The 24,474-nt window shown below is 41.0% G+C and overlaps 1 protein-coding gene across 1 annotated transcript; it reads right to left on the minus strand.

Annotated features, from left to right (window-relative positions):
- Nucleotides 1–3,478: 3,478 nt before the first annotated feature.
- On the minus strand, nt 3,479–19,825 carry sacs (sacsin molecular chaperone). The gene is made up of 5 exons (XM_030777749.1): nt 19,728–19,825; nt 19,372–19,518; nt 17,530–19,012; nt 17,232–17,323; nt 3,479–15,078 (listed from the first exon to the last, which is right to left on the minus strand). Exons 1-5 carry the CDS (start codon nt 19,789–19,791, stop codon nt 3,527–3,529), a joined length of 13,338 nt encoding a protein of 4,445 aa, XP_030633609.1. The 5' UTR covers nt 19,792–19,825; the 3' UTR covers nt 3,479–3,526.
- Nucleotides 19,826–24,474: the final 4,649 nt, after the last annotated feature.

Raw genomic sequence — 24,474 nt, forward strand, 5'->3', positions numbered from 1 at the left:
AGGATTCGAAGCGCCCCTACAGGACCCCCTTTCAGCTCGACGCGGCCGTCCCGACTCGGGGCGGGGCAGGCCGTATTCAGTCAGTGACTGGGCTTGTTCATTAGCTGATCATTCAAATTCGAACTAAACGAAATGAGGCGTGGAAGGGGCTGAACAAAAAACATTCGTGGTCAGCGCGTGGGGTCTTGTATCAGTGGAATAAACGGCGCTGGTCTAAGCTCATCTCACAGACGGGCGCTTTGTATGCAGTTATTCAGTCTTCGATATCACGTTTGATATTAACTTTAGTTTTTGTCATCGCTAAGCTGTCACTGTTATTCTCTACCGAGAGAAAGAGAATGATTTTTTTTTTTTTTTAGATTTAAACACTACCACATAAGGACAGATTTAGCCAACATCGGTTTACGATTATCCAAGATCTTGAATGCGATGCCTAATAAAGTGCATCTCTTTTTGTTCCTCTCTGAAATTAATTGCAGTACACATAAGTTTGGTCCAACATCAACATCATCAGCTACTTCAGTCTATGACGGAAATGCACTTTTTTAAAGATGATCCAAGCCATTTCTGTAATTTTTCATTTTTTATTTTTCAGTTTAAGGCTGGGCTAAAGGAGCTGGTTAACAGCTTACATCCTATGCAATATAATTTTGAGGTGCAATAACAAAATTTTTGTTTAGATTAAATAGTTGTCAGTCAAAATAAAAAATATAGAACAATGTTCTTTTTAATGTAGAGCCATACAAAATCTCTGTTTGTGTCGACACAAAAAATAAATAAGCGTATCGTTGACGTCACCTAGGTAAACATGACCTGTCCTTCAAAAGCATTCAAAAAAACTAATATGCTCTGTTTACATTTAAAAAGAACTACTTGGGAGAAGTATTGTGTATATGTTGTAATTATATTGATGTTACCATGTCAGTTTATAATACACATTGTATCATATCATAACATTCTAGACTATCAAAGTGTGATCTTTGATTAAGCTCTGGTCAACTTAGTCTGTTTTAGTCTTTTCCTTTCTTTTCTTTTTTTCTTTTCTGTTCTTTTCTTTTCTCTGGTTCTTCCTTTTCTTTCTTTCTTCCTTTCTTTGTTTCTTTCTCTTTTTTTTTTTTTTTAAATTAAACCACAAATGAATTTATGGAAACTTACACAATGTGTGTATTTTGTGCAAGAAATTCTTAGTTAGATGCTGTGGTGTTTTACCCAGAACTGTTAGTGTGAATAAAAAGTGTTCCTTACATTTTCTGTGTGATGACTATTTGACTGTTACCCTGTCAAAACATCACTGTTCACTAACACATAGGGGATGACAACACAGTGGTGACTATTAGATCAATATCTTTGAAAATTGCAAGAAAAATTACCTTTCAACTCATGAGTTCAAGTTAATAACTTGCGATCATACCAAATGTAAGGCCAGTCATTTATTAGATTACATTTGTCTTTGAAACATTACAAAGGTCACCATTCAATACGTGCATATTGATCTTGCTTTGATTCTGCATGCTAGTTATACAGGGCTGGTTCGAGTTCAGGTTTTAGCACTGGTCATAGCAATGTTTTGTTCAAACTACAGTCTCATGTTCCCTGCTTTATCATTTGGACTGACAATATATACAAGACAATATTATTAAATTATGACAATTTAGGGCCTATAAATCTGTGCCAGTGAGGGACTCTGCACTTTTGGTCTAATCATTGTATTGATTGTATTTTTCATATATAACGTCTTAATTTTTTTTTTAAGAACTAACGTTTCAGTTATTTACCACTAGAGGGCACTGTGTAACAGATTTCAGGTGATGGATTCTCAGCGCACAAACTGTATTGGATTCAGTCAGTTTAAATTTCTATCTTCACAACTCTGAAACCAGACAAACAAGAACACAATGTACTCTGGGAATTTATTGGAGCTATGGCACTGTGCGGAGGAACAGGAGATAAACAGCGTAATGTCATTAAGATTGATTGGATAGATGACCAATATTCCCGGCAACTGCAAACTTCAGGATTTTTGTAGTAAGACATGTACACTAAGAATCATTGCATTTTAAATAAACACATGTACAGGATAACCAAACAAATCAATGTAGTAGTCAGTGTTAGGGTTTAATTCCCATAAAATTTTCATAAAAGAAAACATAGAAATGAAAAAAAAAACAAAAAAACCATGGTGTAGACAAAACACACTGAGCACCGCTGGACCTTCGTCTCTGTTGCTCTTACGAAAAGACCAGAGAAAACCCGGGAGGAAATTTAGAACATTAAACTTAATAAAAAATAAAAAACAGTTGGCATTTTGCGTTTCATACGTGAAAGGACTGCTCATGTAATGATCAAGGGTCAGTTCAGAAAGCAGTCAATGTTTATAGCTGGTATGCTTCTACTAATGGGTAATATATAATGAGTAATAATGGCAAATGCTTTGGCATTTCAACAAAGTTCAGTTTCAATTACTCTTGCAGAAGTGCTTGTATATAAAACAACAAAGAAACGCTGTGACCCAACCGTATTTGTTAAGCAAATTCCAACTCTTACCACCAAGACTCAACATAAATAATAATGATTATAATAATGATTACAAACTTGCATAATGACAATGTGACAAAACATATGAACACATAAGCATTAAACTAAACACGCATTCACGCTGCATCATACCCCTTCACAGTCTAACGGCCCAGTAAGAGATTCAGTTACAATTGTCTGATACCATTAAAAAAAAAAAAAGAAGAAAAAGAAGGCTTCAGTTGCCTAATGTATTTGCATACTCCAGACAAGCATTACAGGAGTTGTTGGTTGATTAATTACCATGGTACACCCGGCTTCACAATGACTCTCTATTCCTACAAGTCTCTGCCAGACTTGTGATCAAGAGATCAATCTAGTGATGAATATCTTACTATTGATGCATAATATTGATGACAAAGGGCCTTAACGTTCAGTAGTCACACTAGCGTTCTATACGCAGAGGTGCAGAGCAAACTCATGCTAATATATACATATACAGTCAATTAGTTAACCGTGACAGGAAAAAAAAATAGATTTCTAGAAAAAAGATACAGTAAAAAAGCAGCATCTTCTTTTTTTTATACAGGGCAAACATAATAAACACAAGACTTTGGTTTAAAAAAAGTATTGCTGGGATTTTGCACTGAATGTACTCTGAATGCTCACTGTAGGTCACTGTTGTTTTCAGAAAAGAATACACTACATGGGGCTCAGGCATCTTTTTTTTTTTTTTTGAAGTTGAGCAAAACAGCTGAGTAGTAAGCATTGGCTACAGTACCAGATCTGCCACTGTACATTTAAGCTGTCAGCTAATGAATACACTTTCAGTCAGTCAATAATCATCTATATTGCACACAGCCATTGTATTTTATCTTGTTTTTTGGGGGTTTTTGTTTGTTTTTTTGTTTGTTTGTCTGTTTGTTTGTTTGGGGTTTTTTTCATTTACAGGATCAATGCAAAACATTGCAGATTGACTTTGAATAATGTATACTACACAGAATGGATATAGTCATATTTTCTGCTGTACAAATGTTTCAAGTCTGATGATTATCCGAGCTGTGCATTCCATCACTCTAACCGCCACCTCCGAAGTGTACCTGTCGTTTGGAATCTGAGGAAAGGGCAAAAGGTCAGGATAGCGAGTTCTCAGACTGTCCACACCGTAGCCCTCAAGGATGTTGACGTCATTAGCCAGCCCAGCTAGATGGGAGTTGTATTCCTCCACTTTCTGAGCAAGGGCAGTGGGCTTCACGTCTTTGTCAGACTTCCCCCGAACTGCATAGTCAGCAGCAATCAGTGCCAACTTTGTGGCCAGGTAGCACTTAAAGCACACCCACTCATTAGCATTTTTATGCAGGTCGTTTCTTGCAGCGGAGAAGTTGGCTCTTGCCTGTCTCAGCCACCTTCGTGCCTCCACAGGGTTGCCAACTGATTTGAATGATGGGGGAACAAAGAAACGATTGGAGTGTGTCGTACCTGTATGGCTAGTAAACCGTTCCCTAAAGTGCTGTCTCTCAGACTTATGGCTTGTTGCTTCTTGGTTCCAAGATGTATAAAATCTTTGAAATGAGAACTTCTCCGACTGGAAACGCGTGGAAGACGCAGAGAAGGTCCTCCTCGACGCTCTGTCTGTAGTCTGCTCTGCCTGAGACTGTTTCTCCATTCGGCTTATCTCATTCTGCAAGTGTTTGAAGACCTCTGTGGCAATGTCGAGATTCTCTGCATTTTTGTCAGGGTGCCACTTGAGGTATAAACGTCGAATGGTCTTTTTTCTTTCAGTTTCGGACAGTTTCCACGCCTGCTCTACCACCGAAGTCACCTCTTTCAAAATGTCTGGTAAAGCATTGAGTTTGATCTTTTTGGGGGAGAGTTTTGTTGGTGGAGCTCTGTGATTTTCCTTTCCAGAGAATATAGGTGGCACCATTCGTGGGCCAGGTAAGTGACTGTCTAAGGGGCTTGTCGGAGTTGTTGGAACCTCACCGCGAATGTTAGTACTTTCGTCTTGTCTGGAGAATTTGTACAAATCAAGGGAGCTGACGATTTTGTATTCACTGTATCCAATGTCAATTTGGAAGCACTTTCCGAGGAAACTTAGATTGTCCTCCTCTTCCCTCTCCACTTCTTGAACAATGATGGCATATGTATAAGTTGGCTGGTAGGATCCATATATGTCTCCTCCCTCTGAGTCAACCAGATACCCAACATACTCTCCAGGGTAGAACACATTCATTGGATCCATAAGGAGTATGTGATGTATCTCTGCTGGTATAGGAGTACCTGGAAGAGGAAGCTCAAGTTTTGAGGGTTCAGTAGAGTCATACTTTACCCCAAGGTTGTCTAGCTTCTCTGTGATTCTGTAGATATCATTACAACCCAGCATAGCAATGAGATATGAAGTGTCAGAAATCAGATTGTCTGTTGCAGACTTCAGGGTCATTGCCAGGGCAAGAAGAAAGTTGATATCTTTACTGTCTGAATGTTGAATGTAGAGGTGAATAACTGCTGTCCCATACCTTTTCAAGAAGGCCAGAGTTTCACTCCGGCTGTGTGGGATAGGACTACTGCCTTTGACACGCAAAGTTGTCTGAAGCTTCTCAAAGCAGGACACCTTTAAGCCTTCACATAAAGCTTTGCACAGTCTGATTGCTTTCTCCTCATTGACCATGTATGCATTGTCGTTCTCATGCTTCATTATTCGTATAAGTCCTGTGATAAACTGCTCAGACGAGAGCAGCAGCTGAAGCCGACCCTGAAGTGAACAAAGGGCTCCGAATTGGCACATTTTTGGAGATTCTTCATCAAGCTGCTCCTCCAATATGCTACTAAGGAGTCTAGGTCTCAGTTTCTGGGGCAGAAGCATGATCAGTTTTGTGTGGAAGGCATGGTCTTTGCCAAGGTAACACTGGCTCATGTCCACTAGCATCTGAACACCAACATTACCCTGTATTCTACTCTTGTAATGTGGGGCGTCGTCAAACACTAAACTGTTAGATTTTGCCAGTCGACCATCGTGACTTGGCAAGTAAAAAGTCAAATCTCTAAGGCCCTCGAGATCTTTGCGTACCTGGACTGGGTCATTCTGGAGACTTTTGAAAAGCCCTGAGACCGCTCTCTTCACAGTTCTCATTTCATTTGGGTCAAGCTGCTTGCCTTCTGAGTTTCTGTATATGCGGCACAGCACTTCAACATACTGTTTTGTGGACACAATATCCTCTGTTCCCAGCTGCTTGAACAGCTGGTGGAAGGTACCAAGTTCAAGGGGAAGCTTGTATAAGTATGGTTTGAAGTCAGCTTCATTATCCAAATTTATTACAACTTCTTCTGGTTTCAGCAGTTTCCACCCCTCCTCAACCATAACAAAGGCCACCCCTCGTAACTGATAACGAAATTCCCTCTTGTCAGCATTGAGAAACTCATAAATGCTCCTTAAGACTTTATTTCTGGTTTTGACTGTGTCGTCGTCCAGGTTTGATATGCTGCATATGTTTTTGCAGTTGCTAATAACTTTGTCCAATGGTGGATCCAAGTTGACATTTAACATGGTTAACACTTGGTCGAGCTGTTCTTGGCCTACAAGTGTGCTTCCCTCTTGGTCTTTTATACTTGCCGGGGTAGCCTTTTCTGGAAGGATGGGACATGATGTCCAGAGCAATTGCATGATGTCAGTTTGTTTGAACTTTGGGTTGACTTGAGACCCACTGAAGCGAATTAGAGGGAGATTGCCCTTCACCTCTTGATACTGAGCATGAAGTCGGATGAGCTCCGGTGGTGCACGCTCTGGACACAGGAAAGGAATCATTGACAGCTCTTTCAGAAAGGCTCCCTCAAAAAGATCTGTCCTCTCGCAGAAAATGTGGTTAAGCAGAACGTCAACAACGACTTGCACTTTTTCCTTAGACCAGTTCTCTGTCTGAGCTTTGATGCTTACCTCTTTTGCAAACTGGAGAATTTGCTGCTGAGATATGACATGTTTCAAACCTATGTTACGTAGGAACGTGATCCACGAGGGCAAAAAGGAGGCCCCATTTTTGGGCTTTGACACTTGTTCAATTCTCTTAAAAAATTCACTGGGGATGAATGATTTTGCTGGGAGCATGACCTCAAAAACTTTCACCGTATGATCAAAAAAGGTTTTCGCAGGTTTCAATCTGTTTGTGGAATCATAAATAAAGGACAGACCTTCCAGTTTTTCATAAAGCTGATCCTTTATCCCACAGGACTCGTCCATTGCTAAAAGCCTCTCCTTCAGATATATGAGGTGTTGAATTTTGCCATCATGTGAGAGAATGTCAAATTTCGGAAGGAGGTGCTTGAGGTAGACTTCAAGGTCATCAATTGGGGTGCACCCAAGGAAACTGTAGAGTTCCTTCAGCTGTGGGTTGTCCACAAGAAAGGCAGAAGATGTTGTATGTGCCCACTTTTCCATATCAGTGGAGGGGATGCTTTTAGTTAGGACGTAGCAAGACCCAAAGTTTGCAATGCTGATGTATCGCCCACTGACTGCTTGGTAGCAAGGGAGCAATTTCAAACTTTGCACATCATCGGCAGACAAATTTGTCAAATTGCAGTTGAAGTACAACAGCAGCGCTTCCATGTCTTTGTCTGTCAAGCTTCCTGTTTTGAAGGCTGAAGTCTGAATCATGTACTCGACAGCTTTGAGGATGCTGGACGGATTGTCTATATTTGCCGTGTGCTGACCCAGCATGGGCCAAACAGGATTCTCTTTGGTGCATATTTTGTGGACTGCAAGTTGAATGCAACCCCCTTTCATGAGTGTATGAAAGACCTTGTCGTTTTGTCCATTGGGGAAGATAGCTACGTAACTTAAGCTGAGAGGTAGCAAAACATCATGCTCTGGCACAACCAGTTTGTTGCTGGACACCATGAATTTGATTCCTGGCAGTAATGCCCAGTCTTTTAGAATGTCAAGCACTGTCTCAAAGTTAGGTTTCATGTCTGCCTCTTTGCTGGCAATGTTCTCACTGATAAAATGCCATGCACTTTTCAGCCAAGATTCACTTGCGTAATTTTCCCTCCACTTCACAGAAGTCCTTGTTCGGTACTCCCGTGGTAGGACCGATCCCAATAGGTCTCCAAAGCTGCTAATGTCAAACACTTTTGCTACACCAGCTTTGAGTAGGATGTTGCTGTATCTCATGTATAGAGTGTGCATGAACATCTCTTTCCTGGACGAGATCAGGTCGTGATGTGTGGTGAGAAACTTAGGTCGCTTGGAATCAAACACTTGCAAAATGTTGTCCATTGTCATCAGTAATGGTAGCCCCTCTATTCTGATCTCATCTTCCTCAATGTCTTTGAAGCAGTAATCGACCAGAAGCTTGAGACTGTGGAAGAGCTTGAAATTAGACTGCTGTAGTCGACAGGGCAGTTTCCCGACATGGCAGGATGTGTCTGGTGATGAAAATGTCAGGAGAAAATTTCGCACATCCTCTGGTGTTACGTAGCTCACTGGAATACCTGCATCTGTCAGGCAAAAATACAGGCTAGCAGTCTCATCACAACTGTGTACTAAGTTGAAGCCAATATCCAAGAGCATAGCTTTAAGTCTGAATACATTTTCTGCCACAGATTTGCGTGTGGTAATGTTGTATTCTGTGTTCTTGAGATGCTGCAATTCATCTTGCAACAGATTGTCAAAGAACGCTCGGCTTTTAGCTGAAGTGGATGTGTTGACCCACGAGATGTAAATGGCTGAGTGTATATCTGTGTTGTCAACATGTGGTGCTCTGACAACAGGGAGCAATCTTTTCAGGTCTATATGAATGCAATTATAAACTGCCTTCACAAGACAGTACCAGTCTGGCTGAATGTCTAGCCTGTTTACAGGAAAGAAAAACAAGAACTTTCTCAATGTGTCTTTGACAAGGTGAATTGGAGTTCCCTGTATTATAGTCATTGTGGGATCAGGTCCTTGGAAGATCCGCCGTTTCAGCTGAATCAACAGCTCGACGTAAGCTGGAGCAATGAGAGCTGTCATGAGATTGTTGTTCCAGTCACTCCTCACCCCTACTCCATTGTCATCCCTCCACAGGTTTCGCCTGGCAGAATCTAAGGCAAAATGCCCATTCACATGAAAGGGCAAGCCTGTCTCCAGTGAGAGAGGGAGAAAGCAGAAAGCTCGATGAGGTTTTTTGTAGTTGTGGCTGATGCATGCAGCGACCCCTCCACGTGGAAAAAGCGTTATGTCTTCATTTTTGTGGGCTGAAATCACACTCTTGGAGACTTTTTCCATGTCAGAGAACCCAGAGCGGTTGCATACTAGCCAGGTTGTCAAGTTTCCATCTGAATCTTCAATGTCCATTGTATATGTTATCTGCTGGACTGGAATTTGGGGAAGCTGTTTCTTTTTGGTCACGCTATCCACCACAGAGGCATGAAATTGCTTGCGTTTCAAGCGATCACCATCTGTGATTTTTGCTGTCACGGAGTAGAGTGTTTTCAGGTCTCCTGTTCCACTCTCGATTTCACAAATGGAAATTTTTTCCATGTGATTCAAAAACATGAGGAGTTCTACACCATCTGTTCGTAATTTGTCCAAGAGATTTTGGACCATTCTGTCTGAGGCAGGTACAGAGCTAATTTCCGAAATTTTTGCCATGTCTGTAGAACGAATTGGAAACCTGAACATTGTGGATCGTTCAAGTCTGAAATGAGATCCCAGGTACAAATTCAGGACATCAGAGAACTGAGACCTGAAATCTGAGTCCAAATCTCTGAACATTCTGCCAGGACTACCAGATGTTGCACCAGGAGCATAGCGGGCATGTGGATCAAAGATGCACAGAATGTCATTATTTGAGATGAAAGATGGGCAGTCAGTGATGTGATACACAGAGTTGAATCCAATGCCGTATTGGCCAGTTTTACCTGGATTTGCCTCTTTCGTGCCTCTTCCAAGATTTTGGATTCCTCTGATGTCATCTTCTGTGAAAGGCTGGTTGTTGTAGACACAAAGTGATGGTCCCTGCATTGGAACCCATTTGTCATCAAATATTCTGTTAGTGGGGTGGACCCTTGGGTCAAATACAAAATATATTTCTGTGGCTTTAGCATCATCTGCATTCTGAAGGAGCTCTTTCAGCATCTCCTTCTCTGATGGGTAAGCATTCAGGATACTTTTAATTCTGCTTGTCAATTTTTCTTTTTGGCCAAACTCACTTCCTAGAGTGGTGAAGCAGATATTGGAAGCATACCGCTCCAAGGCTTTGTGGCGTTTGGGAACTGCCCCTAATTTGACTGCTACTTCTCGGGGAATATCACCATGGCAGTATTTAACTGTGGTGTCCCTTACTTTGATCCATGGGCAGTCATTGTAGCACAATGACTTTGATGGTTGCAGTGTGAAATTGCTGTCAGGCAGGAGTATCTCTCCATATGTGGACTGGCAGAACTCCTGATTTTTGTCTCTGATCAAACTCCATATTCCTTCACTGATGATTCTGCGACAGAGTTGAAAGTTCTCTTCGGTGAGAGGCTTTCTCCCACAGTCATTTTTCATCTTTTCAAGAACGGCTGAAAAGTTTTCCACAGTGAAACTCGGCTGAACACCCACATTTTCAAAGAGCTCACGGCAGCTGTTTCTGTACTTGTTTGGTAGTTGGTAGAGATATGGTGCTGCATCAAAGTTGAGGTGAAATGCAACCTTTGCTGGATCAACATATGTGTTCTCCACTAGAATTGAGCAGAAAGTTTTCAGCTCCTCCATAATCTCTTTTTTTGCTGTTTCATCTTGCAACATTTCTTCATGTAGAAACTTGTAGCAGGCATTGGTTATGTTTTCTTGATATAGCGTAACTCCATCAAACGACTTAGAAAGTTCTTTAAGCTGGCTGATTACTAGTGTAACAGATGGCTTCTTGATCAAACCCAGGAAATCTTTTACAGCCAGTGTGATTGGACCACATCCTTTAAAAGATGGTGAGTTCTCATTCAAGATGGGCTTCATCAAGCATACAGTGTCCTGATGGTCAGTGATGAAAAGTTCTGTTGCTGAAAACATGGTTGATTGAGGGAAGTTGTTCCCGTGCCACGGTAATGAGAAGCCAGCGGGTTTTGTCAGAAATGGAAGAAACTTGATGCCTTGCAATTTTTCCATGTATTCCTTTGCTTCCAAATCTCTCATTTTTAGCTTCTCGTCAACAAGACTGAGTACTATACTGCTCCTCTGGCATGCAGCTGTGTGGTCTGTTTCATTAAGAGCCAAGACAGACTCAGCACGCTCAATCAAATCTTCCCAAGAGAGGTCATCCTTTACCATACCCAACTGTACTAACTTGACCAAGCAAACCGGATTCAGATAGTCTCTAAGAGTTCCTTCGGGAAACCTTCCATCATCACTACTGTACAGTTTGGCTACTCTTCCCTCTGGATGAATAAGTCGAGATGGCAGAACTAATTTGTGTGAGGGACCAGAAGATGGGATGCAAGGAGTCTCTCTGAGAATGGGTGCAAAGTCCTCTAATTTTTCATTTAAAACATACTGCATTAGAGGGTCACGCAGATCCTTGTCTATGTCCTGGATATGGGGGAGGAATACATCTGAGAAGAACTGCTTCTCTGTTAGTGTGTTCTCCATCAATTTCCCTTTACAGCCGGCATCATCAAAGCCTTCCTTGACCCATTCTGGAAGCTCAACAGCACAGAGGTCTTGAGAGCCACACTTTCTGAGGTATTTTAGGAAAATCTTGAAGGCAGCAGATCCAATATCAGGTCTACAGAGCAGTGAATCATCTAGGAATCTGACGCACTTGATTGACACCCATGTTTTGCCATCTGAGAAGACTTTTGCCTGATCATCATCACCCCCTTTGGCTATTTCCTGATACACTCCCTGGCTGATCAAATTGAAGTCGTCATGTACAACTCCCGGATCAGGCCAGGCAGCATAGTAGCTGTAATCAAGAAGTTCTCCACTTTCTGCCATAGATCGCAGCATATTAAGTGCTGCCAAGTACGCCTTGACAATCACATGCCTCATGAAGATGGAGTTCCACTGTCCTTTTGTGTCTGTTTTCCATATCTCTTTCCGATTTGATGTAACAGCAAAACAGCCATTAATATGTACAGGTAAGCCAGTTTTAATTCTGAGAGGCAAGTAGCAGAACACCTCTCCAATTGGATTGGCGTTTGTCTTCACTGTCCATTTTCTGTTTTCTTCTTCAGACAGCAACACAGCTACACCACCACATGGGACTAACCCCAGCCGCTTCCCACTTTCACTCAGGGAGAACTTCAGAGCTTCACCTACATCCATACATGAACAGATTAGCCAGTTTGTGAGATCCATTCCCTTTTGGGGCATTTCATCAGTGAGTCTCCTGGGTGGAGTCCCCGCTTTAGAAGCCATTTCAAAGTATGATGAAGGATCCTCATCAGAACCTCTGAACAAAGGAGACTGGAGATCAACGATGCGTCTAAAGACGTTGTGGAACTCCTCCACCGCGATTCTTATGATGCAGCCAGACTTAGGAACCTCAGCTGGCACTCTGTTAGTGGATGCCACTTTTTTCATGACTTTGGCAGCAGACTTCAGAATGCTGAGGGGTCCATACGAGGCTTTGGAAGACCAGACACTCTTGTTTATAGTTACAACATCCTGTGCAGCAGCAGGATTCGGCTCCTCATATTTCAGATATTTCAGAACCATTGTGCCAACATGCTGTGTGAAAATAATGAGCCGGTGGCCACAGATGCTGAACTCATCAACAAGAGAGTAGATGTCTGTGGTATTGTAGTACATGCTGCTGATTTCACTCACTGATGCCTCTTGTTCTGTTCTGAATGGAAGCCTGAAGAGGGTCCCATCATACTTGTATGGGGATTCTTCTGACAGTGGAAGCTTACAATTGAAGACATTGATGAAAGGTTTGAACTGGTTGGGAAACTTCCTCAGGCGTTTCTGCTGTTTACTCCAATTGATCTTAATGCCTGGATTTGACTTGTCTCGGATATGCTTGCTGATGTGGTTGATGTTGGGGTCGAACATGATCATGAATTCTCTGCTCAGTATAATGGGAATGTCAGTCACATGATACACTGAGTTGAACCCTAGCCCAAATTTGCCAACTTTATCTGCTTCGCATCTTTTCATAGACCCACCCAATCTTGTTATGTTCTGAAAGTCGGTGTCAGAGAAAACAGAATTGTTGAATGACCACAGAGAGGGGCCGTGACAGACCATCATGCCAGGGTCTAGTAAGTTCTCACGAATGTCCAGATTCTTTCGCATGTCAATCAGGAAGCTGCATTCAGTGGCGTTAGCATCGTCGGCATTCTGCAGAAGCTCTTTGAAAATATCAGAGACAGATGGATACTCTTCCAAGATGTTCTTTATTCTGACAGTTAAAGGTTCTCTTTGACCGGACTGTTCAAAGCCAAGGTTCTCCGGGTTTATCAGTCTTGTGCTCAGACATGGAACTTTCAACCATTCCGCAGTTTTCATGGGTATGTCATCATGGACAAGGATGATTGGCTCTGAAACATCTTCCAGTAGGTCATTCAGATCATCTACTTTTATGTCACAATAGGTGCATTCATGAATAGGCTTCATGACCAGTTTGCTTGGATCCTTGTAGCAAAGGATTGGCACATGCATGTCAATATCTACTGATATTTGACTGTTGTACAGCCAGCGCAAGATGTTGATCAAGAGGAGCAGGTTGTGCTTACTCTCCTCTTTGGTCATTTCCTGTTCACTCCTCTGCCTAATTATGTCAACCACTTGAAACACATGGCTGGGGACAACCTCATCAACAGACCCACAAAACTGGAAAAGTTTATGGAACTTTGCAATAGTCCTTGGTAATGAGTACAAATAGGGTTGTAAGTCCAGATCAGGTATGGGTTTCAGAACTGTGTGTGCAGGTGATGCAAATGTTTTGCCTGTCCATACCCAATCAAAAGGCAGTGACTTCATTGCTTCTCTAGCATCTTCCAAGTGGGCTTGCATGAATTCATATATTTCAAAAAGAATCTGCTGGAACTGATACCAATCCTCTGTGGTAAATGCCTGGGATCTGTGCCAGTCATTCACTGCTTTCAGATGCTGCAGAACTTGATCAACTTGGGGCTCTAAAGATAACTTGAGAGCTTTTTTCATGCCAGCAGATGTGCGTTCCACTAGAGCTACAGAGGAACCCACCAGCACAGCAGAAGATATATCACACATTTCTGAGAGGGAGCAGATATTACAAGAATCTCCCTTCCAGGCAAGAGACTTTGGGTAATTCAGTGGTCTGTCTTTGCAAACTGGTACCCATTTCAATTTCTGTAAGGCTGCTTGGGCCTCTGCAGACTTTACAAGCTTTGTTTGCTTGTTCAGTATGGTCAAGAGTGTTTTTGCTTTTGCCAAGAGAGAGTCCCAGTCTGGTTTACTACTTTCTTGTAATTCCTCAATTTTCTTTGCTACTTGTAGTACATCTTTTTCACTGAGCTGCACTTCATTTTTGAGTCCTAACAGTCTCAAAGAATGGATAATATCAGGAGATGATGTGTAGTTGCTTGGGGGAAACCTTGTCTTCTCCTCCATGTAGAAAAGATTTTGCAAAATTTCCAGCTCAGGATCAAAGAGATCTGTGGGTGCAAGAGGTTTTCCTGAAGAAGTGTAAATGAATTTTAGAGAGGACAGCCAACCAATCACATCTTTGTTTTCATTCTTGAGGAATGACAAATGGGTTAGGACCCAGAGCATGATTTTGGCAACCTCCTCTTTGTTGTAGGAACCTTTCTCTATGTCTTGAATGATCACCTTTAAACATTCGGTGCTTCCCACCTGCTCCACATTCAACAGCTTGATTAGACGAATAGTGGCCTCGTCATTGCTGACAACAACGTTAATGGATAACTTAACATCTTGTGGGTGCTTGGCAGTATGGTGTAGAGCTCTCGCGCCTTTCAGTGAGGTAAATGTTGGCGTGCCTTTATCAGAGTATGCTCCCACTTTCTCAAAGATGGACAGATCCTGGATGATACGTTTCTCTTTCTCAGTGACATCTGACAACCCGGCTAGGAATTCTCTCAGGGCAAGCTTTTGTTTGACAGAAAGGGATGACACTTGACTAGCTAATCTCTGGGTTGAACACCTGTCCATTATTTGCAAGAGGGTGCTTGGAGATGACTGATGGATGTAGCTCTTCAGCAGTGGGTGCTGCAAGCATGGATCTAGCTTGTTCAAAAAGACTCCTCCAATCTTCTTAATGACCTCAAGCAAGCTTTCCGAAAGAGGGCCCTCCTCTTCATTTGCAAGAATTATGGGGGACGGAGTTTTTAGACGGAGCAGCTCCAAGGAGTCGACACCATCATTCAGTGGCACATTTGGGATCAAAGGCATATCTTCAAAAGTACTGAGGTCATCAGCAAAATAAATATACAAATGCTTCCAGACCATTTTTAACCATGATACAGTAGGATGCTTCATTTCTTGATTGCCTGGGATCCACTGGACAGCAAAGTCTCTAGATGGCCAAGCTGTTGTTAAGATTTCCTTTATGAGACGTGCAGATCTCTCAGGAGTTATCACTTGAACCTGAGTGCAGGGTCTCCCTAAAAATAACAACAACAAAAGAACAACAACAACAAAATTCGAGTGTTAATTTTCGCTTTTAATACATTGACCTTTTTCACACAAGCCTGAGAGAATAGTGCTTATAAAGGCATGCAGCGACTATCTGAAAATATATAGCTAATGCAAAAAGTAGCAAATGAATTTATTAATGACTAATTTAAATGCTAGAGACTGTTCTCACAATCTTTTACTAGACTTTGGAATACCCTCAAATATTCTGTAGCACTGGCTGAGCACTTGAATATTTTTTCTGTAACTCTATGATGCAATACAGGATGGTAGGAACACGTGTTGATCCACATCAATTTAATATGTAACGTATTTCACCTTATATATTATATCCTTATATCCTCTGGGTGCTGTGGAAACTGCATTTGCTTTCAGACAACCAAGGAATCATTTTTGACCCAGTGACATTTACATGAATATTCTCAGAGAATATTTTATGGATATTGCTTAAAGCTGTAAAATATCACTTCTAGCGAAGGAGAGGAAGGTGGAGGTGGGGGGGGGGGGGGGGGGGGGGTTACATTCTACTGATTCATTAAACTGAGCTTGAATTGTGAATTGAACTGAAATTGCAAATTCACAGGAAGGTGTTTTAAATTAAAACAAGGGGTTAACACAGGAGCACACAATCAGTCAGTACACCCAAGCCAAGTGCAATCACAGCCCACACAGGATACTAAATTCAAAGTTTCTGGTTAGCTATAGATAAGATTTATGAGAATAAGAACAAAACAAACAAAACACACGTAGCCCTGATTAGCATGGTTAACATGCTGTAAATATTTATGAATAATTGTATTCCCTTTACACACAGCATAACACATTATGCAAACTCCTCTCTATTTTTCAAAGGGAAAAGCAAACCCATTACCTTGTTTAGACACTTGCTGGATATCTGAAAGACATCTGAGCCTAACAGATTGATGTTATCACCAATACACAGTTGAATAAGGCTTGCACCTCAACAGTGATTTGGGTTTATGATGGAGTTTTAAAATGCACTATATGGAATATGACATTGATCATATCCTAGTGTACTGTCTATTTATGACCGAGAGATTAATATATGTATCACCTGTGTCACTCATTTGTGCTGGTACAGAGAGTGAAAATAGTAGAAAAGACTACGCAAATTATTTAAAATAAAATTCTTTTATTGTTAAGTCCTATGGAGACTTGCTAGATTAAACTGATGTTCTTCCATCGCAATGAACCATGTATAGAAATAACACAACACTGCCAAGCTGTGATTAGTGATTTTGAGGGTATACTTTTGTACTACAGGCAGTCCTACAGGCAATCCTACAGGCAGAACACAAATAAAAGGACTTACCCGAACAACCCCAGAGAAATTGCTGAACTGAAATTCAATTCAAAATCAAGGATGAAAACGGTCAGAAAGGTCAGAAGGTTTGAAAGAAAACAAACTAATGTAAAAGGAAGAAAAATGCAATGAGATGGGGAAAATTAAAAAAAGAGGGATTTTAAGGATGGATTTAAATTTCTAGCTACTGAAATTTCAATCCATCCTCACAGGCCTAATAACATTATGACAGTGAAATTAGGTTAAAGGTGACCCTGTGGTGAAACTTTGCAACAAAATCAATGGAAATGTTCTGACAATGCTTCCTACCAACACTTGACCCCACTGTGAGTTCAAAAATTTCTAGACCACTTGACAGAGATAAAGCAAAACTCCTCTGCATCCAGTGTCAGCTGAAAAGGATGTAACAAACAAAGCCATCTTTGGATTTTATACTTAAAATAACTCGATGGAGACCAGAGGGCATGAACACTGGCTCCGTGTTCTCAGTTCCGCTCTGTCTGGGCCTAAGAATATAATGCCCGAGTTTGTAAATTCAGCATATTTTCTCAGACAGGCAAATCTCCCCCTTGGCACGCGCTAGGTTGGGTACGAGCAAGAGCATGTCCAGGATCTGATAGAGGTTACTGGAATGTAAGGCTCAGAGCTGAATCTTCCATCTGTCAAATTATGCACCGCAGTAAATTATTTCAGAACTAGGTTTCACACTCCACTCCAAAGACTAGGAATGTCCTTTATCTTTATTTACGTTCTCAAATATGAATGATATAGCTGCACACTTTAACTAAGATCACTTACCTCTGCTCCTGGCAGCTTCCTTCAGTCTGTTCATGACCCAAGGGTTGATGCTTTCCAGTATAAACCTTCCCTCCAGTCCAGGGTAAAGCGACCTGGTGAAAAACAGGACGTTCAATTATTTTATTGAAAATCCAGAGTGCATAATGCAATGAGAACACTCCAGTTTACTTTCACACAAATAAAATGTAGTTCAAACGTATTCTTTGAAAAGGTTCAGATGAAGTAGTAGAAATGCATAAAAATGACGCTGACAAAAAGGTGATAGGACATGATTTTTAATGATTATTGAATATCATACCTGGGATACTCCTCAGAGGCAATATACACAGCATCCTTGTCACTTACAGATGAGGAGAATGCAATGAACGTCTCGTCTTGCAAAGGCAGCAGCTCAAGTCCAATAAGGTCACTGTAACAGGCATCACTCAGGATGAACTGCAGCAGCAGGAGCTTCTCCTGGGACGAGCCTTTGTGTTTAGTTTTTCTAAGCGTCTGCCTCACGAAAGCAGGGGTCACTTTCTTCAGGCTCCCTGGCTTGGTCACATAAGTGGTCAGGACTGCATCAGTGGCAGCAGGTACTTGAGCCAGCTGCATCCCTGAGCTCTGGAGGTATTTGGTTACTGTCTCTGCACAGTCCTCTCTGGGGTCCAGTTCTGAAAACACAGCTTCATCCACTTGGACCCAGCTGCTGTCCAGTGTATATATGACGGGCTGTTGGAGCAGATCATGGAAGAGTGGTTCCAGTATGGGTTTCCAGCGTGGACGGATCCTATTGGGATCTGGCCATGCTCTGTACGTTCCTCTAGGTGAAAGAGGGAAGTCTTGGTCCTTCTTGGTCTGGATGCGTTTGATGGTCTCCATAATGAGGGTGAAGTAGATCTTGGGGATCACTGTGACAATGAGGAGTTCATTCCACAGGGCAGCTGGGTCCCTCCACTGGTCCACCTCCCTCCATTTGATGCTTCTTCGGTTGTCCGTCAGGCCAAAGAACCCACTGACATGTACAGGCAACCCTGTAGTGCTCTCCTCGCCCAAGGGAAGCGGGAGGAAACAGAAGGCGCGCCCTGAGAAGCTGGAAGTTCGCCCCTCGTCTTCGTCGACGAGGCTGAGGGGTAGGGCGATGCCAATGATGGGGATGAACTTCAGGTCGTCTGCGAGGGAATCAAGCTCGGCACACATGCCCCGTCCGCTGACGCCATTACAGACCAGCCAAGTCATTTTCTGTGTCTCCTTGGCAGTTTCATCCTGTACCTCGATGATGGCCTGATAGGTGGCACAAGTGACCGAATCACTCAGCACTCCATTGCTGTAGCTGTCAATGGCAAGGGCCAGGGTCTTCAACGAGCTGGGACGTTCTAACTTCTGCTCGGGGTTCTCACCTGCTGTTACTTGAAACAGCATTCTTTCCGTGCCATCCGACTCACGAATGTGCAACGAGACTTTCTGAACGCTCTTGAGGAAGAGCAGCACGGTGTCAGCGTCAGCCTTGAAGGACTCAAAAAGCTCCAGAACCTTCTCTTTGTTATAGATATTGCTGCTAAGCTGCGAGGGCTTCATGCGGAGGGGGAAGCGGAAAAGCGTTCCTGGAAAGTTGCCATCTTTAATGGTCTTCTCAGAGCTTCCAAACAGGCCAAAGTACGGGGCAAACTGATCATGAAGCTCCGTAATCTCCTTTATATCGGACTTCAGATTCCAGCATTGACCTGATTCATGCACTCCAAACAGAGTCTGGTGTGGGTCCAGCATTCCAATTTGATCTCCACTGAATATGCTCGGAACATCTGCAAGGTTTGAGAGGAGGTAAAAATCATTAATGCAAGAGCACTCATAAGATTATATTTAAAAATGATTTTAGGTTTATTTTGGTGTGTTATTTGCTGTACCCATAAATTATTTCTTTATCTGTTTTAGCGTGCACATCCAATGGAGGGAGATGAAATTAAATTATTACTCACATGTGTTCCAACAAAAGAAATATGTTTAAATGTCTCTCACATATGTTTATTAAAGTGTTTAATATGTAAAATTATAGAGCAATGTTTTTAAAGAGTGACTCATTCATTCATACGCTGGTAAATGCATTGTCACTTTATCAATAATAACTGACAATGTTAGTGGAAAAAGTATCTAAAAGCCATACCTGTTATGTGGTACACAGAGTTAAATCCAATTCCAAATCTTCCAACTTTCAAGGGATCATCCCTCTTTCTGCTTCTTGCAATCTCCTGAATGCCACTCCAGTCCTCTGGTGTGAAGACTGCATCATTGTACACATACAGTGCTGTACCTAATATTACAAAACAAAACATTTAAACAACCTCAAGACACAATGTGTACAATAAACCATTATTTTCAACGCATTTCAACAATTATTTCAGCTTCAGCAAAGATACTGAAAAGCATAATACTTCTAGTAATCTTGTTTAATATACATTAGCATCCTATGGGCTCTGACAGGAAGTATGTGCAAGTAAAAATGACTGGCATTTCCCTTACCCTGATACTGGGCCATATCGTGAGACCACAGCGACTCCACGCCATATTCTGTCTCATCGTACATAAACTTAACCTCTGTAGCTCCAGCATCCTCAGCATTTTGGATCAGTTCCTACATGAAATAAACATCAAAATACATGAGGCATTTTAGGGGGGTGTACATCAATGCCAGCTTACCGGCTTTTAACCCAATACAATACTTTGATCTATTAAAATCCCTAAATGAAGAGAATGTGGAGGATAAGAGGAAGTAGAAGAAGAAGAAGAAGAAGAAGAAGAGGAGGAAGAAGAAGAAGAAGAACAACAACAACAACAAAAGAGCAAACAACACAGCCCTATGCGCTGTTCAAGGAGTATATTACATTTGAACTTCTATAGAGTCCAACAGCGTCCAGTGTATGAAAGGGGCTAGTGTGATTTGTGGAAATGTGGTGCTCAGTTCAAAGGGTATATGCATTGCATCACACTGGCCTCTATCTCATTGGGCCTGGCTTGGCAATATGGCAAATCTAGCTTCTCAAGAGAGCGTGATATAAATGGAGCTTACGAGATAAGTACACATTGTCAGCGAAACAAGCCGGCATATGCAAGCTATTTAAAGAGTTGACCTTAACAGATTGCGTAATTGTCCAACTGTGATCTTTGGTCATAATTTTTTGGAAGATTCCCAGTTGGTGAAATTCAACCGATGAAAAAGGATTAGAGCTTCCAATAAACTGTCGTTTGGGCTAGGGGGTGTCACATGATCATGAGATTAGTTTTAATTTTTCGGTCCTGGTGACAGTTAGTAAACAGTTAGGTAAGTACAAATCAAACATCTACAAAAGATCTACAGTTCACCATCTGTGTGCAACACTGGGAACTGATCTAATGGCAAAATATCACTTTTAGGCATCCAGATGAAGTTGATAATGCTTTACCTTTAAAATCTGACCCCCTTCAGGATAGCGACGAAGAATGTCTTTCAAAAACTCAACCAGCGGTGGTGTGGTTTGGCCAAACCTCCCTGTGAGGTAGCAAAAATCATAAGATTACATTTCTGAAATAGATAGGCAGGTAGATAGATAGATAGATAGATAGATAGATAGATAGATAGATAGATAGATAGATAGATAGATAGATAGATAGATAGATAGATAGATAGATAGATAGATAGATAGAAATTAGACAAACTCTCTTCATACTTTTAAAACCAGACTAAAGACTTATATATTTTGTCTAACTTATGGACAGTATAATTTTGATTTGACTTTTTTATGGACATGTAAGGCCCTTTGAGACTATAAAGAGTGATATTGGGCTCTGAATAAACTTGTATTATTATTATTATCACTATTATTATTATTATTATAGATAGACTAAAGTAGGTTCAAAAGGCAAAACTGCAGAAGCACGTATTAGATACCGTCCAGATGCTCAGTCTCTACACGTTTGGGGAGAAAAAGCAAAAATAAAATGAACTGTTAACATTCTGATCCATACAAATAAACTGAGAAAAGGTTTGGGTGACTCTTAAACAAATTAGTCCTATAATCTTAGTTTATCTATCTATCTATCTATCTATCTATCTATCTATCTATCTATCTATCTATCTATCTATCTATCTATCTATCTGTCTGTCTATCTATCTATCTATCTGTCTGTCTGTCTGTCTGTCTGTCTGTCTATCTATCTATCTATCTATCTAAGCATGTGTATCAGTATTTATTCCTACCTCCCCCCCTGAGGCCTCGTCCATTCAGCGTCATGGGTACCTCACGAGTCCCTCTGGGTACCAAGGTTCCAATCTGAACTCTGTCATGCAGCTGAACGGATAAAAAAGAAACAATAAACACAGGTAATCATATAGCGGCCATGACTAAATGCAATTAAAAGAAAAAAAAAAATCACGAACGGCTAGGAAATCACCTCTCAAAATCAAAAAGGCCTATGAGATGTATTACCTCCTTTATTCCCTTTGTTTACAGTGACAAACGTGGACAGAATCAGACACTCTGGTAAAATCCCAAATGGAGCAAGAAAGCTTGCTGCTCTCTCTTTTTAGTCCAAGACCATTCTATGAATTCAGCACATCCGAAAAGACACACCTCCAATGAGTCCGTGTATGCGTGTATGTGCAAATATGCGCGTGCATATGTCTGTGTCTGCCTGTTGTTTATTAATACTGTTTTAGTACACAGATGAGAATTTAGGGTCATGTCTGAAAGATGGATGCCCGTGAGTGGCTGTTTGAGATTAGTAATATCTCTGGACTTCAGTCATTCCCAAGGCAGTGTGTCACAGCCTTTAATGATAACCCAAGGAAATACATAAAGGCAGAATTCTCAGAATTAAAACTAGTTCAAACAGGTCAAGAGGAGAAGGAGAAGGCACTCAGCCAAAATCTACAGAAATGACATGCATTCAATCTGTGACTAACCGCAAAATACTGAAGAAACACACCCCCCCCCCCCCAAAACTCCCTTCGAAAAAACATCCATTTAAAACAAACACACAAAATGTCCTGCATTGGGATTTTATTATATAGCCAGAGCATAAGCTGAAGGCAGAGTTATTACCTAAGAGTCTTTACGATAAGAAAACTGCCTCTTCCCTCTTCCAAGATCGATACTGGTATTGGAAGCGAGCCAGGGCTGAGAATGCTGTCATTGACACACCAAAGTGAAAACCTGGTTCTGCTAACTCATACACTGCACTCAGCAGTTCTGCCATATGCAAACCCTGCCTGATTAAAGACCCCGCAATGCCCCACCCCCCATCAGACCACTCAGTGGACTAATCAGTGAATACATTAATTATAATCATAAGTCAATAATGCTTGTGTGAAACACTGGCAAACGTATTGCTGCTGCTGATGCAGTACTTAACCAGATCTAAGGGTCTTTAAAGGTGATCGGTGGCAACTAGTGATCATTTTAAAAACTAGGTAGCTACAGAGCAGCTCCTGACTGTCCACGCTTCAAAGTTTTTATAACTAGCTGCTGTGGTCTTGTTCATCATTGGTCAGAATGCAGTGCGTCCTCCCTTAAAACAGCTGGCATGACAACGAATTGCTTTACACAGATCAACAAAAAAGCAAAAATCAACAAATAAACAAATAAATTTTTAAAAAACCCTAAATAAATAAATACTAAAATAGAGAGAAAACAAGTACAAACAGCAAACGAAATGATGAAAATAGGTTTCTAAATCTTTTTTTTTTTTTAATCTTGTTAAGAGATGAATAGTAATGCTGAAGGTTTGACATGAACAAGTTGTGAGTGAAACGTATTTTATTTTCTTGTAAAGCGCTGTTCGTATACATATAGATTCTCTCCATTCTTAAAGAGTTAATGTCTTGGCTTTGGGCATAAATGTTAAGAATGTCTTAGCTGTGAGAGAGGGGGGCATCAAACTTGTCTCAGCATCTATAACAGAAATCACCAAAAGCGATGCATTCCTGACCTTATTAGAGACGCTGGACACCTGCCAACGCTCTACATAACCCGGTTTATTATCCAATAAAGTGAAGCTGTTAGCACAGAAGAATCTCAACCGCTACAAGATTTCCCTGAACGCATCTGTGCCTTCTGAATTTGAGAGGCCCATGGTCCGCGTGGGGTCTCTGACTGGTCAAATCAGTTCAGAGAACCGGCTTGCGTGCGGCTATTTTCTGAAACTGACGTTAAGACGGGTCGATGAGTTCCAACCCACCTGTTACTTTCATTCAGACTAGATATTTCCAATAGGACCTCACAAGATAATGTGGGGTCTAGTCTGGTCGTGACCAACAGCGGGAGAAATTTAAGACAGTTTGGCCTGTGTGTCCTTAAATTTTTGCAAACATGATCATGTAAAGATAAAACAAGTTCCTTTAAAAATAATAACAATAATAATAAAAAAAAATCTGTAAACAACATTTGTATTACAGTTTTATTTGCTGATATTTATTTGATTAGTCAGAGTCATAAATCTAAATTTAAAGCCAAGTAACCCTAATACGACACACTGAGGCTGGCAAATTTGATTATAATCTTTGATAAATGTAGCTATACCAGAATTATGGTAAAAAAAAAATAAGGTCTGCTAATTTTCTAGAAAGAAACTGATATATTAAACACTAATCAAATTCTGCGATCATAACACTGCACCAAAGAGTCAAAAATCAATGCGAAACAACATTCACACATTAGTCAGCAAAACAAAAAAATAAATAAAAGTTATGTTTTTTTTTTTTCCCATCAGTAACAGATGCCTCCTTGTTTAAGTCCTTCAAAATAGTGATTCACCCCTCTTGCTTTAGCTCTAAACAAGAAGGCCACCGAATTCAATGATATTATTGTTTTACTAAGACTGATAACACGAAATACACTGACTTAAGTGGAAGACTCAAGCCAAGGGCCCTTTGTTGATAAGTATTTCATAAGCCACTTGTTCCTCTAAGGCTTGTGTGTTGAGGCAAAAAAACAAACAAACAAACAAACAAACAAACTAACTAACTAAATAATCAATCACATGCTGTGACTCTAGTTTCTCAAAAAGAAATTATTGAACAGTGAGAACAGATCAAGATGAACTCTCTCATCACTATTAGTCCAGAGCGATATGGGTGTGCCTAAAAGTAACCAGAGACGAATAAAAAAAAATATTATAATGTTATTTATTACATGCTTAAAAACTCTCTGAGAAACATGTAAAGAAAAATGTTGTTTGTTCAAATGACAAAAAAAGGGATAGTTGCAAGGGGGAAAAAAGTGAGGTTTGACCC

Source organism: Chanos chanos, chromosome 6, assembly GCF_902362185.1.
Source record: "Chanos chanos chromosome 6, fChaCha1.1, whole genome shotgun sequence".
Taxonomy (NCBI): Eukaryota; Metazoa; Chordata; class Actinopteri; order Gonorynchiformes; family Chanidae; genus Chanos; species Chanos chanos.

What these genes read in the sequence shown, in the direction of transcription:
- sacs (XM_030777749.1), bottom strand. Translation starts at nt 19,791, where the DNA reads ATGTACGATGAGACAGAATATGGCGTGGAGTCGCTGTGGTCTCACGAT. An exon ending in CTCTGTGTACCACATAACAG is followed by an intron (nt 19,013 to 19,371) that starts GTATGGCTTTTA and finishes CAAACCTTGCAG; the next exon opens with ATGTTCCGAGCATATTCAGT. An exon ending in GCCTCTGAGGAGTATCCCAG is followed by an intron (nt 17,324 to 17,529) that starts GTATGATATTCA and finishes GTTTTTCACCAG; the next exon opens with GTCGCTTTACCCTGGACTGG.